At 32.2% G+C, this 17,390-nt stretch overlaps 2 protein-coding genes across 2 annotated transcripts; both read left to right on the forward strand.

The window, feature by feature from the left end:
* The first annotated feature begins 823 nt into the window (after positions 1-823).
* LOC123204067 (G-type lectin S-receptor-like serine/threonine-protein kinase LECRK3) lies at positions 824-3,500 on the forward strand. Its single transcript, XM_044620614.1, has one exon. It carries the CDS (start codon positions 941-943, stop codon positions 3,323-3,325), a length of 2,385 nt encoding a protein of 794 aa, XP_044476549.1. The 5' UTR covers positions 824-940; the 3' UTR covers positions 3,326-3,500.
* A 9,880-nt stretch (positions 3,501-13,380) lies between these two features.
* LOC123204382 lies at positions 13,381-16,318 on the forward strand. The gene is made up of 8 exons (XM_044620984.1): positions 13,381-13,425; positions 13,601-13,637; positions 13,726-13,976; positions 14,066-14,102; positions 14,197-14,489; positions 14,659-14,695; positions 14,892-15,172; positions 15,530-16,318. The coding sequence occupies exons 1-8, from the start codon at positions 13,396-13,398 to the stop codon at positions 16,178-16,180; spliced, it is 1,617 nt and encodes a 538-aa protein (XP_044476919.1). The 5' UTR covers positions 13,381-13,395; the 3' UTR covers positions 16,181-16,318.
* The last annotated feature ends 1,072 nt before the right edge of the window (positions 16,319-17,390 follow it).

The raw sequence follows: 17,390 nt of genomic DNA on the forward strand, positions 1-17,390 counted from the left end.
ATTCCTTAAGGCTGAATCACAATGTGTGACTCCTTTGCTGTGACAAAAATTAATAACGCTAATTAAATGTTATAAATATTTTCAGCTTCCTTTTAGTCAACTTGTCAGATCTTCTTTCAACTTCCCTCTATCAACTTTTGGGTAAATTATAATTTAATGTAAAACTAACATAAATGAATAATAGGTGTGTATTTGGATTTTCTACAATTAATGGGTGAGATTTTGTTAATATTATAAACCTTGGGTGTAAATTAGAAACTATTTGATAGTAACATTTTATATGGGCCAAAGGGGTATTTCCCACCAAAAGTATGCTATTATCTCAAAGTTTTCCTGTTCACTTTGAAATTTTCATTTATCCACCATAAATAGTTAAAATTAATGGAACTCTAACCCCTTAAAATTTTATCTCTTTTTCCTCCCTAACAACTAAAAACTAACTATTTTTCCCTAGGTACGATTTAGCTTAAAATCTTTGGTGACAAATTTGACATCATCGCCGACGACGAAGCTTTCTAAAGACATCATCATGCTCTAACTGTCTCTCTTTTCTTCTCTAGAATGTCAATCGGTCAAGATCTGACCTAGACACTTCATCTTCTCAAAAGAAGACAATCGTCTTCTCAGACGTCTTCTTCTGAGATTATATCAAAAATATTCGATATAAAAGCTCCTTAACATGACCTGATATGTAGGCCCAATGAGTCATGCCAGGATTGGCCTGGCACGGCCGACCTAATCCACTACCACAGTGTAATTAACCTAACGAAGAAAAGTCATAAGTCCAACAATACAATTTATATTTGAAACACTTTGACTTAGAAAAAAAAAAAAGAAAAAGGAATTTCTTTCTTCCTTGTTGAAGACGTCCGAGGTATCAAATTAGAGCAATAAAATTCTTTCCTCTGCTGCCGAAAATTGCAGCAACATTTCCTAATCAATGGCTTATTTACCTCTGCCTACTCTAATCTTGCTTTGTCTTCTTCAATGGCTACCATGTTTGTCCGCGGCCAACATCAGTGTGGGTTTATCTCTGTCCACCACCGGTGATAACTCTTCATGGCTTTCCCCGTTGGGTAACTTCGCTTTTGGATTTCGCCAGCTTAACAATTCAAACCATTTCTTACTTGCCATCTGGTTCAACAAAATACCTGAAAATACTATTGTTTGGTACGCCGACGGAGATAACCCAGCTCCAAGAGGATCAAAAGTGGAGTTTTCAACCCAAGGCCTCTTGCTTAAAGATCCTGAAAACCAAACAATATGGAGTACAAGTCCTTCCACCGATGTTGCGGATGAAGCTGCCATGCTTGACACGGGCAACTTCGTGCTAATAGGTAATGACTCTAACTATGTTTGGCAGAGTTTTAAGGATCCTAGAGACACTATCTTACCCACGCAGAGATTGGATTTGGGTAGTATGCTGATTTCTAAGCTGACAGAAACCAATTTCTCCAAGGGCAGGTTTGAGCTCCATTTTACCAATGGAAGCCTTGAGCTCAATCCTGTAGCGTGGCCAACTAGATTCAATTATAAACCATATTATAGCAGTAATACTTACAGTGAAAATTCTTCTGAGTCTGGCCATCAGCTGGTTTTTAATGAATCAGCTGACATTTACATCTTGAAAACTAATGAAGCAATCGTTCAGTTGCCTTCATGGACAAAGTTAACAAATCCTAGTTCGGATTACTATTATCGAGCAACTTTGGACTTCGATGGAAGTTTCATAGAATATGCTTATGCAAAGACTTCCGATGGTAATCAGGGTTGGTGGCCTCTGCGAGGTGTTCCTCAGAACATGTGTTTGGCTATATCTCAGGACATTGGCAGGGGTGGCTGTGGCTTCAATAGCTACTGCACAATTAAAAATGGGAGATATAATTGCAGCTGCCCACCTGGGTATGTATTTGTGGATCCAACTAACCGATTTAGTGACTGCAGGCCAACGTTCCGGCAAGGCTGTGAACCTAATGATGGGTCAGGAGATCCAGAAGAATTGTATGAAATAAAGGAATTCAATGACTTAAATTGGCCACTGGGAGATTATGAGAGGTTGGAACCTTATGATCAAACAATGTGCGAAAAAGATTGCTTGCATGATTGCTCTTGTGCTGTTGCGATATTTGGTGGCACAAAATGTTGGAAGAAGAGATTGCCACTATCCAACGGAAGATTCGAACCCAATACGTTCACAAAAGCTCTATTCAAAGTCAGGAAAGGAGATTCTCCAGAGTTTGTTGCCACTTCAGGCAGCAATAAAGGAAAATTAACATTATTAGGAGCTCTCTTATTGGGTGGTTCTGTATTCTTCAACGTTCTTTTGCTGGTGGCTTTTTGTCTAATTCTCTTTGTGTTGCTAAAGAGAAAATCTGGAAATTATAATTTCCAAGATTCAACCATGGCTGAATCAAATTTGCGTTTCTTTACTTACAATCAACTCAGTGAAGCTACAGATGACTTCAAGGAAGAACTGGGCAGAGGTTCTTTCGGCATTGTGTACAAAGGGGTCTTCAAAACTGGTTCAGGAATTGCCATAGCGGTCAAGAAGTTGGACAAGTTAGCTCAAGAAAGGGAAAGAGAATTTAAAACCGAAGTGAGTGCAATTGGGAGAATTCATCACAAAAATTTAGTGCAGTTGCTAGGATACTGTGATGAAGGTACTAACCGGCTTTTAGTATATGAATTTATGAGCAATGGGACTTTGGCAAATATCCTTTTTGCACTTCCAAAGCCTGACTGGAACCTAAGAGTCAGGATTTCCCTGGAGATTGCGAGAGGGCTTGTGTACTTACACGAAGAATGCAATGTTCCAATCATCCATTGTGATATAAAACCTCAAAATATACTTCTAGACCACTACTTTAATGCAAAGATTTCTGACTTTGGATTATCAAAGTTGTTACTCTCAGATCAGTCTCGAACACGTACCATGATCCGAGGAACTCGAGGCTATGTTGCCCCTGAATGGTTCAAGAATGTAGCTGTGTCTGCCAAAGTGGATGTTTATAGTTACGGTGTTATGCTATTAGAGATAATTTGCTGCAGAAGATGTGTGGAGATGGAAGCGGAGGAAGAAAGAAGGGAAATACTAATAGATTGGGTTTATGATTGCTATGTTGAAGGGAGACTAGATGTTCTAGTAAATGAAGATGAAACGGCTCTGGCAGATAAATGCAGGCTGCAAAAGTGGCTGATGGTAGCTATCTGGTGCGTTCAAGAAGATCCTTCAGAAAGGCCAACAATGAAGATGATGTTGCACATGCTAGAAGGATATTTGGAAGTTCCTAAACCCCCATGCTCTTATTCCTTAAGCTTGAGTTGAGTTGAAGCCACCAGATGGAGTATTTCATTATTATTTGTTTACATGTAAGCATTGATGATACAATATTAGCTCTGTGAATATTCTGAATCAATTGTAAGGACAATTAGCATGTTATGTTATGTATTATGTAAAATGATGATTTTATTAGGGTAATGCTCTAAAGCCAATTGTTATATTTATTTATGTAATCCTTTCCAAGTCCTCTAAGATCATTTACCAAGTTTGAGAACCTCTTATGCATGTCAGTTATATTCTCTTCTGAATTCAATGGAACAATACATATTCCTGAAAGAGAAACTCTATTATAGATTTCTTCACTTAACTTGTACCTTCATGAATGGTTTGAAAGATAGTCCATACCTCTTGAGCTGAATCACATAAGGAAACACAATTAAATTTGGTTGAGTCTAATGCACAAAATAATATATTCATAGCCTTTGCATTTCAATTTATTAATTTTTCAACTACCTCATCAAAGTCATCTTTATTTTTAGGTAAATTTGTTCTAGAGTCTCTAGGCACAAAGTTACCATTTTCAATTATTTTTCATAATTTATAGTCTACAGATTGAATGTGAAGTTTCATTCTAACTTTCCATTGAGTTTAGTTTGACCCACAAAACAATGGTAGTCTTGTAGTGCTATGTCCTTCACCAAAAATAATGGTAGATGAACTAGCCATTCTAAATTATCATAAACTCTAAAATTGTTAAATTTCACAATCTAAAGTCTAAGCTTTGATACCAATTGAAAAACCCTAAAAAGCTAATAATCCTAGAGGGGGTGAATAGGATTATTTACAAACTTTAACCAAATAACGACTTTTGAACAAATTTATAAATAAGCTCAACCAAACATATAAACATAAAATCTTTTAAACAAATATTTAATCAAAATTAGTCACTTAAGCAATTTTAACAAAGGTAATCAAGCAAAATCAATATTCAACAAATTATCACTGCACACATATACAGAACTTAAGGTAAAGAGAAAGAGACGGAAATGTTCAATAGTTTATAATGGTTCGAAATTTTCTCTTCCAAACCTCTTGCATCCACTTCTTCAAGCAACTCACTTTTTTAATTAATTTTTTACAACGAAATACTTTTATTTTCAATTAATATAACAAGTTATATTAAGAATATTTTAGAATAATTATAACTAAAGACATTTAAGTAAAATAATATTTTAATTTTCTTTTATTACATCTAACTAAACAAAATAATTATTTATAACTTTTAAATTCTTATGAAAAAATAGTTAATTGAATTTTGTACTAGTAATTTAGCTTCTATTGGAAAAACACTTTGGTTTATAAAACAATTATCATTTAGAAAATTACAATTACCTCCGGTAGAAATATAAATATCAATTAACTAATGATAAAAAAAATTACTGAAGTGCAATTTAGTATCTGGTGCACTAATTTTAAAATAAGAGAAAAAGTAAATAATCATATCTCTTAATCAAAATAAATTATCATTCAAATTATATAAAAAAAAATTATATAATTTTATTTTTTATTTTTATTATTTATTCCTCTCCTTAGATAAATTTAACTATGTAAGACACTAAGACTAATGTCACTTTGGTTGAAGCCCATGCCCACACCTAATTTTTGATATAAATGTTTGTCTGTATTTTTTTTAGAAATATTAAAAAATAAATATGTACTAAATATATAAAAATATATAGATAGTTTTATATAAAAATAATAATAATATATTATAATATGATTGTATAAATAAACAAAATAAGGGTACATTAGTTATTATACAAAAATTTTATATTTGAGTTAATATTTTTATAAAATGTCTATCAAAATGAGTTAAAACTTAACTAATTTTTGTATTCTTTCATTCAATGTAAGGGGTGTGGATGAAGCCACGTTGAAAAATGTAAACCTGTGGTTTCGCTTGGTGAGGACATTGACTATCATGCTCCACATTTGTATATATGTGGCATCCACATTTGGGAGAGTCAATTAGTAAATTCTCATTTTTTTAATTTAAAAAACCACATTATCATCCATCATTTCATTTCATTTCATTTATTTTCCATTCAAGGTTTAAACAATCATTTACTTAAAAACAAAGTCAGTTTAGTTTTTGATATGTCATCAACGGGTTTTAAACCTGTGCCCTTTTTGTTGTTTGGATACTTGACTTTTGTCACTTAAGTAATCGCCTGTGGCAAAATTTTGCCCCTTGGTAACATTTGGTTTATTGATTGTTAGTTTCCTTCCAAGTTAAAACTGAATTAATGTTTAACAATTTATCTGCTTTTTTACTGTTACGTTATTATGTTCTCTTACAAGAACGACTGAAATTTTATTCATAATTGACAGCTTGTACTGTTTTCGTGCTTTAATAACGATAGAAATGTAATTTATTTTCATGTTTAAAGACCTCGTTTTTCCAGTAATCAAAGTCTGTGTTAGTTAATGCTGCAATAAGCCCGGCATTTTGTCTTTCGTTAATTTCCTTTCCAGGATGATAATCACAAAGAGCAGACAATGGCAGTAAAAATACCTAAAAATGTTTCAGAGGAAGAAAAGGGGTAGCATTTAGTAATATTTTATACTTGCTAAAGCGCTCAGTCGCCGTATACTGACAAGCAGCAGTCAGTTATCTCTACGTAAATTACAAAATTCATCTTACACAAAATCCCCTCACAGTTCTAGCAACAACAGCGACATCGTATACAAAGTTAATCTCAATGAGTCATAGCATATACTGGTTGACATAAAGACATGGTGTCTATGAAACTTTCTGCAGGACCCAAAATTCCCATGGGTGATAAACCAATCTAACCAAAACATAGTCTCCTCCTTACTCTCTTAAAAAATCTGGCTTAATCTTGGTGAATTTCCTCAGCTGGTGGAAATTTATGTTTTCTATTTTTATTCCATTGTCAGTTACTTTTTTGACTTGTCTTATTAAAGAATTTATCACTGGGTATGACTTGCAATTACAGAAACCAATATTAACTTTCTATTTTTGGTAAATTTGACGTTTTTAGTTAGATTTATGGTTAGGGGGAAAATATTACTGCCCTAATACAATGAAAATAGGGATAATTTTATGAAGTCGAAAACTTTTCATAATTAATAAACTAGTGTTTTCAAAATTGAATAAGATCAATTGATTTAGTCGATTAAACTGTGAATTATGTATGGTTTGATTTGATTTCACAATATGATCTAATATATATATAAATATTAATTTATTTAAAATTATGTCAAATTAGGTAAAGTCATTGAATTAAAAAAACTATTTAAAATCAATAACTTGTAATTAGTTTTTTTTTTTTAATTTATGTAATAAAGTGTCAATTATTTAATTGATATATTTAAAATTATGTTTTATATATTTTATGTTAAAAATATTATAAATATTTGAACTATTTAAAAAATATATAATAATTTGACAATAAATTGAATTGGGTAGTTATGTGATTGAAACGATTGAAATACAAATTAGTGAGTTGACTAGTTTGATCAACAGTCCACTTTTAAAAATATTATAATAAACTTGATCAGGTGGTTGTAATGGTTGCAACCCATTAAACAAAAATAAATGACAAGTTACTCCCACCGACTCCAAATCTAATTATTTACACCCGTACCATTAATTTTTCACAATTAAAATGGAGGGAGAGAAGGTTAAAATAAGGGAAAAGGACAATTTTCCACCCAAGTTTTAGCCTAATCTCAAAAGTATATCCACGGCAAATGAAAAGTCTAAATACTCACTCAAAGTTTACTCTGTTAGGACACACCCACATATTTTCTGTTAGAGTTAAAAGGTAAATTCGTTATTTTATCAATAATATTAAATAATTAAAATTTTATCTCATTTTCCCTCTTCAATTTGAAAAACTAACGTTTTTCCCCTTAAATTAATTTTTAAAAAATTCACTTTTCCCCTCTGAAACTAACCACTTTCTTTGACGACGGCCAATCGACGATGGAGGAGTTTTCATCTAGAGGTCAACTTCTTGACGACAATCATTGTCCAAAGAGGACGATCGTCATCTAAATCTCTAGACGACGGAGCATTGTCCATTCTGGGATGGTAGAGAGTCGTCGATTCTAGATGACACATTGTCATCCATTCTAGATGACAAGCGTCGTCCTTAGTGGATGACGAGGGTTGTCCAGAATGGACAAGGAGCGTTGTCCAAAGAATGGATGACGCTCTGTCGTCTAGTGAAGGTCGACGAGCGTCATCCAAATTTGGACGACTCTTGTCACTCTCCCTCCAACCACGTCGTCACCAGTGGCAAAAGGGAGAGTGAAAAAACATTAGGGATTTGAGGGAGTGAAAGTAACTTTTCAAAATTCAGGTATGAGGGTAAAATGTTAATTTTTAAAATCGGAGGGGAAAAATGCAATAAAATTATATAACTGTAATATAAACAGTAAAATGATAGTTTTACCCCTATATTTAACAGAAAACTTAACGGTTGTTTAGAGATTGGTAGGTATTTAGATTTTTCATCTGTCGTAGGTATATTTTTGAGATTGAGCTAAAATTTGGATGGGAAATAGTCATTTTCCCTTAAAATAGTTATTTTATTTTGTTACTTGACCAAAAATTTTATTTCCTTTAATTTTTGATTAAATGAAATAAAATTTCTAAAAATGCTTGTCATAATTAAAAATATTATTTTATTAATTTATGATAGGAAAAATAAAATAATGACAATAATGAAAAAATAAATAAGAAAGAGAAGGTTTGAGAGGATGTCAAAAGTTGAAGTTGAAGAGTGGGGTGAAACTACTGTTTTTGAAAGTTATGGGTGGCGGCTAAGTTTGAAAAATATAGAAACCCTAGGTTTGAGGGTGAAATATTACTTTTCAAAGTTTAAAAACTTTAGATAAGAGTGAAATTGTTAGTTTCTAAAACTTAGGGGAGGGGGAAAAGAACAAGTTTTATATCTTTTAAATATAAATAGTAAAATAAATATTTTACCCTTACTTATAACATAAAAAGTTAACAATAGTTGGAATTGGTGGGAGTTTGGGTTTTTAACTGCCACGGATGTGATTTTGAATTTTAGTTAAAATCTGGTGAGAAATAATCATTTTCCCTAAATTTGTTTAGTTTATATGTTAGGGCAGTATTTTTAAGGGCATTTGAGTTGTATGTTTTGGACTAAATTTTGTGCAATACATAAAGTATAGATCAGTTTAAAAGTGATAGTAAGTTGTGTTGGATAAGGTCGGGTGGCTTCGAGATGGCACACTATGCCTGTGGACCATGTTAGGTCTGTTAGCAAAAATACTAAAGCTTGTGACACAACCCGCGCTACAATGGGCATTGTGTCATGTTGGGTTTTTAATGGGTCGGCTCGCAAGCTTTTGATGAGTTAACCTGTTGATTATATATATTTATATTTTTTTTCAAATTTTTATTGGTTTTGTTATGTCTTTTAGATTTCTCATTCTAATCTTTTAGTTTTTCTTGTAACAACAATGATAAATAATTAATAATTTTAAATTCACGATATCTTTTAGTTTTCCCATAATATTAATAATAATTTACTATTACTTTTTGATTTTTTATAACATTAATAAATACTTTAAAATTTCTTATATAATAAATAATTAATAAATTTTAAAAAATTATGCACAATATTGTGCTAGATTACGTTGGCTCGTAGGCCAAACTTTATGGCCCGCTACAATATGAGTCTTGCCCCAACAAGCCAGGCTAAGAAAAGAAGGGGCCTGGACTAGGCCTCGAGCCAACTTGACCTTCTTGACACCTCTAGATTAGATGAATGTTTTGGGCTGCATAAATATTTGTAAATAGATGTAAAATTTTAAGCAAATTGATCTATTTTATTTTAATGTTTAGCATTAAGTTGGGCTATAGCATGAATTTGGACCAGTAGTATAAAGTTTTTGGGTTTGCAATTATATTAATTGGTGGACTCATTTTAAGTAAAAAGGGCAATAAAATTAGCATGTCTTCTACTTAAAATTTAACATGATTTTATTTCATGTTCAACTTAATGTTTGATGAAAAATAAAATTATTACAATTTGATTATGTATATATGCATGTACCTTCAATGTCTAGAAACTATATTTCTTCGGAAAAATTAGACAGTTATGAATTTTATGTTCCATATGGATCATGTTTCCTATACAAAAATTTTTACTCTATACAAAGATTTGTTCTATATGGATCATGCTTCCTTATTGATGGTTTATATAGAATAATCTTGATCATGTTTTTGTTAAATCATTGCTTGTAGTGGACAATTTGTATTGGTTCAAGGACATTGTTGCTTGCTTAATGAATTTTTTTTTTTTTGTGTGAATAAACATTTGAGTTATACATCCAAATAAAGGTTAGAAAGATCAGTGAAGTTGAGATTTTACAAAATCTTTATTTCACTGATCTTGGAGCATGCTTGGATTACATAAAGGGAAACTAGACGAAGCATGCTATGAAAGGAGTTATAATAAGGACACTTCTTGAATAGTAAATAATGATTTATACAAAAATTTTGATGTTCTATCCATTGGTGCAAAAAAATGTTTCACTACCTTTATTGATGATTATTCACATTATAGATATGTGTGTTTACTTAAAATTTTCTAAAAGTATTCCTAAATGAGATTGAGAAAACATTAAACAGAGAAGGGAAAATCGAAACATCAAATAAAGGTGGTAAATATTATAGAAAACATGATGAATCAAGATATTATCATGGTCCATTTGCTACCATCCTTGAAAAAGATGGTATATGTGCACAATATATTGTGATGGGTACATCTCAAACAAAATGATGTAACAAAAAAGAAAAATCAAACTTTAATTGATATGGTTAGGAGGATGATGAGTAACTCCTCCTTATCCAAATTCTTATGGATGTATAAACTAAAAACTATAACTTTTTTATTAAACAAGGTTCCGACGAAAGTAGTTCAAAAGACACCTATTGAACTATGGATGGGAAAGAAATCATTTTTAAGGCACCAACATGTTTGAAGTTCCTCAATGAAAGCAAGAGTGTATATCTGAAAGAAAGAAAGCCGAATTCTCAAACTGTAAGTGGTTCTTTCATCGGTTATCCTAAAAAATTCAAAAGGTATAGGCTTTACTACCCTAACTATAGTACATAAATACTTGCTAATGCTAAATTCCTTGAGAATGTTGAATTTAATGGGAGTGTAGAATGTGAAGTCATGGATGCCTATGATACTTTTGGAGTTAGTCTAATTAACTCTTTAAATTGCTTCTTGGAAGGTAGTCTACTATTGCTTCCAATTGTAGATACTTGTTCTTTAACATTTCTCCAATTTGCCCTTAATAAATTATTATATAGTAATTTTTCTTCAAACATTCGAGTTACTTTGGATTAGTTTTGTGCTAACTTAGATACAATCTAATTTAATTTTAGGTCATGTTTGGTTGACTTGAACTAGATTTTGTGTCAAAAAACTCAACTCTCGCTTAGTTTTTCTGTGTCGTGTCATGTCAAAAAGTGTTAGCTTTATCAGCAAAGCAAAAGCCATATTGTCTATTGTAGTCAAATGTTAAGTCAGTATAGAATGGTAAGAGTTTGGTTCTTAAGATTAACAATTTAGGGTTGTTTCACCTATAAAAACTAGTTATGTGTTAAGGGTAGCCAAGTAGACAAGATTATCTAGCAATGCTTTGTCGAACTTGTGGACAAAACTCTTTATGCTAGGAATGGTCTTCGTGAGTCATTACTTTAGTCCATGAGTTTAAAAAGCTTGTTCACCTAGTATACAAGCTAAAGCATCGTTACATAGGGCATTGAGCAGATAATTTCAATAAACAACAAGAGATATATTGTACTAGTTATTCATCATTTTCCTTGATGAACATTTGTAAGTCTAGTGTGTGTCGCATATCAAATAAGACTTTGGGACCTATTGCTCAAAAGCACCTTGTTGTTGTCTTTATGAGGATAGCCTTTGGTTGGAGGCAATAAGTCTAAAGCATTATACACCTTGGAGAGGATTTGTGGTCCCCTTCCTAAGGGCACCTAGCTATTACTTGTATTAGCATAAATGATTCATAGTTTCTTGAGAAGCAAAGGTTCTTTGATGCGACTAATAATCTAGAGGGATCATAATCTCTACTCTTGTCATTGGGGTGGCATTTTTTTTTTTTTGTGTTAAGGAGTACACATAAAGAATTGTAATTATGAGTTGTTAGCTTGTAATGTAAGTTGTACATTCACAATTAACAACATTATATGAGTAGACACATGCAAGGAAAATGGTATGTGAGGAGAGAGAGAGAGAAAGAGAGCGTTGCTCGAGATCAAAGACCTTTTCACCCCAAAAAATTAGAAGCACATCGGAACTGGACACTTCTGTAATGCAATTTATCCGCTGTTAGTGAGTTCAATTCTACACCCAGTGGCTATTCATGCATTGAGTTGTAACTATATGTTGTATCAACATATTTTAAGGATGCAACCGTTTGAGATCTTCCATGTTATCTTTTCATAGAGAGTTTTGGAATGGATGCTTTATATAAGACTGACACATTAGGGAATCTATATGCCTTCTAAAAGACATTGGAAGAGCGCTATTTAAAAGATAAATGATACACTGGCATGTTCAACAAAGATCCTTCCTATAGCACCAAAATGTTGATGTGATTTCTTATCACTAATTGATTATATGATTTAGAGTTTTGTACAATATAGGATACAATAGCAGTAATGAGGATACGTTAATTAATTATGTTATCCACTATGACGTGAAATAAATATAATATAAAGATGATTGAACACAAATAGTTTTTTTAATGTGTTTTGGCCCATTGTTTAGGATCTTACGCCCATGATTATATTATTAATAGCTTTGGGAAAGTGCTTCAACATAATTTGAGTCAAAAATTACAAAAGAGATGTTTTGAAAATGACTTAATTTTGGAAAAGGTCGTAAAGAGAGTGGTTGCATTTCTATGAGAGCCTCTGCCTACCTTAAGATGATGCTAATCTTATCAATGTTAGCTATATTCAATTGTATATCCAATTTGCTATTTAAATTTTCTCTTCTCTTTCTTCTTCATGAATAATATTTTACATTTATATTATAAAAGAAAATAGTGACAATCTTATTGGGGACATTTCAAATTTAAATTAAAAAAATATTAACATCCTAATGCATTACATATTAAAGAAAAGATCACGATCATGTGTTGATAAAGCATGAAGTTATGTCTTTCAATTGTGACCATGTGATACCTACCAAATGTCAACTATTAGATTGTTTTCTCCAAACAAGAGATGTTTATTTGCAGTGAAGGTGCGAGTTATTGCTCCTATAGCTAATCACTTTTTTGAAAGTTACTTTGTGGGTTGGAGTTAATCGTATAATAAAAAATTATTTGTAAGATGGATGATGGAGATGTGAGATGAAGCATAAAAAGAGACTCCAAATGGGAGCGAAGGAGAAAGACATGAGGCAATTATAAGATTTAAATTGTATGCAAACTTGTTTGTTTATGTTGGTTTGGTGTTTGTAATTTTGTTGAAAATTTCCAAATTACATCTCATTATTCTCACTTGAGAAAATAACACTAATATTTGATTAATTTGTTTTATATATAATACGCTATAAATTTAGAACAATGTTATATATAATCCTTTTTAAGTATATAAATAAATATACATATGATATCTTATCATATAATTGAATATTATTTTATTTTTAATTCAAAACTGTCTAATTATTTGATGACCTCTAATTATTTGATGACATATATTAAATTATATCTATTTATATATTTAAAATAAATACACATAGTTTTATTGATAAATTTAAATCATATTTAAGTATTGAAAAGGAAAATTTATTAAAAGACCATCATATTGCTATTCCGCCGGATTATTTATGTGAAGCTTTAGGGTGGCACTGTGATTTGACCTCCAAACATGCTCTATTTCAAGATTAAAAGGGGGCGCCAAATCCGTCACTTCACAACCGCGAAATATATTTTGAAAATATAAAAGGCGCCTTTTAACTCTCTCTCTCTCTTTTTTTTTCTTTCAGAGTAATGGAGAGCGACTGATGGAAAAATCAAACCAGCTCGGCTCTCCGGTATGAACATTTGGCTTTCCATGATTTTCAACAATTAATTGAAAATTAGTAGAGCTTAATTTCTGTCTGGTTACCCAGAATACACAGCACTTGAATTCAGATCTGTGTGTTTTTTTTTTTAATCTTTACTTGGATGAACAATTTTCTCATTTCTGTAATATTTTTCCCGTTCCAGATTATAGATTCTGCGTGTGCGCTATCACTTCTTTCTGGTTAGTAATTTTCCATTCAATCTTTTATTCGAATTTAACTTAATTACTCAGATATTCATTTGCTAATGTTTTTTGGCGATTATTTTAGAGCCACCTGATGTTGGAAACTGGTTTCCGAGCTATGCGTATGAAACTCCTGTATTGGACACAAGTGATTGTTTTGGAGATTCTGTTTGTAAAACTGGTGGAGAGTTTGTTATCCAAGAAAGCACCAAAGAAAAAGAAAAGATTCATGGTGAATTTATGAAATCTAGAGGAAACGATGAATTGGGTTTTGTTGTTGAAGAAAAAAACTCAAATGTGTTTACTGATAAGCGAAAGCAACAGTCTTCAAGCAAGGTACAATGTTCTTACTTTAAGCAATCTATTTCATTTAAGGCAACATAAGTTCCTGCATCTAATCTAACTTATTCTTTTTATTTGATCAGATTCTGGATTCTTCGTACGAACTTTCGCAAGTTTCTGGTTTGTTTTACTTGCTGATAATCATTTAGGACTTTTTCAGACTTTAAATGATGCTGCAAATGGTCACTTTTGTTTATGATTCATGTTCTGTCAGAGCCTCCGGAGATTGGAAACTGGTTTTCAAGTTATGTATATGAATCATTTGTGTTGGATACACATGATGATGCTAAAAATTTTATTAGTCAAGAAATTGGCATTGAGAAAGAAGGGTCGTTTGTTATGGGAGAAAGCCAAAAGGAACAAGAGCATATAGCTACATTTAGAGAAAGCAGAAGTTGTCATGGAGTGGATGTTGGCAATGAGAAGGGTTCAAACGGTTTTGGTAAGAGTAATGATTGTTTTGAAGTTGATGAACATCATGGCAATGACAAGAAGTCCTTGAATAAGGTAAAGGTTATTGATATTTCTCTTGCCTTTTCAGTAATGGTTATCTCTTGTACACAAGAACTGAAGGCGTACAACATTTTTTTTTACTAAGTGATTACTTAACCAAACCAAAGCAAATTGCAAAGGGATTAGTTAATTTCTCATAACTATCACACTTTTGTTGCTGCAGCTATCACATTCTCTGGACTCGCATTCTATCTTTACAGGTTAGTATCACTACATCTGGATATTATTTAGGCACAAAGTCTGAGTAACTGTTTGGGTGTTATAATGTTTGTAGAAAGAAGCGAGAGCTTGGAAAATATTCTTTTGTTTTTCCGTAACTTCTCTCTTGAAGCAGAAAAAGAAAATTTTGTAAGAAAGAAAATCCTAACTTTTGCTTGTATTTTCTTTTTCTGTCAGAACCTCCGGATTTAAATAACTGGTTCTCAGACTATGTATATGAATCACCTGTATTGAGTACAAGTGATGAATTTGAAGATTCTCTTTTTGTGGAAAGAGGGCCAGAGAAAGATGAACTGGTTGCTGAAGATAGCAATGTAGAGAATGAAGATAAATTGGTGACCATTAAAGGAGTTCAAAGTAGAGATCAACAGGGAGTTGTCAAGAAGGGGCATTCAAATGGTTTGGTAAAACATAACAGTTATGAATTTGTTAAGCAAAAAAATGAGTCTCTAAGTAAGGTATTCTTTTTACATGTGTCTCCTGTTACTTTTTTCTGCCTAAGAAAAATTATACAGTTCTTGAGTTGAATGCATTTAAATAAGTATGGTATCGGTTTCAAGGTAAGAATCAAATGGTTATAATTAACTATTTTTAAACTGGATTATTAAAATTGTTCTAAAAAGGGAAGAGTTAAGAAAATTTTTGCTATAATTTCAACACTGAAAGTCTAATAGCTAATTATTTTGGATAAATTGTCAATTTAGACACTTCAAAGGGAATTTATCATTCAGTGAAATCTAGAGGGGAAAATTGAACTGAATCTATATTCTTAAGTTTTGGAAGGCATTTTTCACTTTCCTTCTGGTTCATTGCAGGGCATTGGTACGAGTGGAGGGAAGGGAGCCCTGTCTAAGAAATTTGAAAAAAGCAATGGCATTATTCCATCTAATGATGTTGAAGAATCAAGCTTTAATGATGAAGGTTCCGTGTGTAAACTGGTGCAAGAAGGTTCCCAAGACGCCTGTTCTGTGTCATTCAATATCAACAAAAGCTCAAGCACAAGCAAAAAGAAATCCCCTACAAAGTTGTCTATTAGGACTGTTTTCATAGAGGGCTTGGAAGCTAATACCCAAATCAAAGATGTCAATCTTGTATCAACTACAAGTGAACCAGAGTTATCCCCAGTCGGTGGAGCTTCATTAAGAAAACAAACGCATGGAAGGAATGACAAAGAAAATGGTTTTGTTGCAACAAGGAAGAGCGGATATACAAGAAGAGAAAATGAAGATCGTTTGAGTAGGCCGCAGGGGATTTTATTAGAGTGTCCAAGGAATACGGGGACAGTTTCTTGTTTAGCTGGTGAGAAAGATGATACTAAAAGAAAGACCTTGATGGAAACTACCAATTTTCAACATTCTGATGCTTTGGATATCACTGGAAAATGGCGATGTCCGCAGAAGAGTAAGCCAAATCGTGGGCCTCCTTTGAAACAGCTTCGACTTGAGCGATGGATTCACAGAGTGTAACAAGTTTAGTTAGAAGAAATCAATTAGTGAATTCCGGTTAGTGTAGCAGGAATGGGATCTATTGAGGGGTCACTGCTGTCAAAAAATTGTGAACTAAAAATCACCAGACAATACAACACACTTTGGAGTTTGGACTAATATTAATATATTAAAACAATTTAATCACATGATAATTTGAGTATACAAATAATATATTATCATGTAATTAAATGTTATTTTATTTTTAATTTAAAATCATCGATCATACTTTATCTAAAGACATTTATGTTTATTATTAAGCAAAAGGATGAGTAATATGCTTCTGAATTGTAAGAAACATCTATATTTAGGAGGCAAATGATGCATCATAATCTAAGGGCAAGGGATGCGTTTTAATTGAATAATTAATCTGCGCTCAGTTGTACTTTTCATGTGTTTCAGATTCTACTTTTAATTGTTTAGTTATATAAAGAGTTTTTCCAAAGGATTATAATGTAATGATAATATCTAAAAGAGGAATCTGGTTCTCTTATAAAAGAGTTTTAAAAGTAGTAAATTTATTCTTAATTCTTCTCTGGCATGTCTACTTATCTGTGTACTTATTTGGCAATTTAATTAAAGGAGTTACCAAATGAAATAGTGTTGTCCTTGTTTATCTTTGGATGGCCAACGGAATATGTCCCATCTAAGCTTAAAGTCACATTTATGAGGTTTGAAAAATCCGAAATTCCACCCATTGATTAATTGAGGTTAAATTTTTTTATTAAAAATAGGGGTAAAATCATCATTTTATTAATAATATTAAAAAAATATAAAATTTATTAAATTTTTCTCTCTTAAGTTTGAAAAGCTAACATTTCACCCTTCCTAAAGTTTTTTAACTTTAAAAAATCATATTTTCCCCCTAAAACCTTAGAATTTTCTTCTTCCCCTCCGACCACTTTCTCTGACGATCTGGAAGACGACGACGAAGCTTCTTTGCCGATGAAGAGATCCAGATCTCTTTGTCGATGAAGAGATTTGGAATCGATGATGAAGAGATCCAAATCTCTTTGTCGACGAAGAGATTTAGAATTGATGATGAAGAGATTCTAGATCTCTTCATCTTCGACGAACAGATCTAAAATCTCTCCTAGATCTCGTCGGATCTCTTCATCTCTGATAAAGAGATCCATTCCAGATTTGTTTACATACATCGACCAACCATTTAGGGTGGAGAGAGGAGGTCATC

The sequence above is a fragment of the Mangifera indica genome, chromosome 20 (genome assembly GCF_011075055.1).
Source record: "Mangifera indica cultivar Alphonso chromosome 20, CATAS_Mindica_2.1, whole genome shotgun sequence".
NCBI classification, from domain to species: Eukaryota; Viridiplantae; Streptophyta; class Magnoliopsida; order Sapindales; family Anacardiaceae; genus Mangifera; species Mangifera indica.

Bases quoted from the DNA above. Each gene is read 5' to 3' on its own strand.
- LOC123204067 (XM_044620614.1), top strand. From the start codon at position 941: ATGGCTTATTTACCTCTGCCTACTCTAATCTTGCTTTGTCTTCTTCAA.
- LOC123204382 (XM_044620984.1), top strand. From the start codon at position 13,396: ATGGAAAAATCAAACCAGCTCGGCTCTCCG. The intron at 13,638-13,725 runs GTTAGTAATTTT...CGATTATTTTAG, and splicing joins TGCGCTATCACTTCTTTCTG to AGCCACCTGATGTTGGAAAC. The intron at 14,490-14,658 runs GTAAAGGTTATT...TTGTTGCTGCAG, and splicing joins ACAAGAAGTCCTTGAATAAG to CTATCACATTCTCTGGACTC.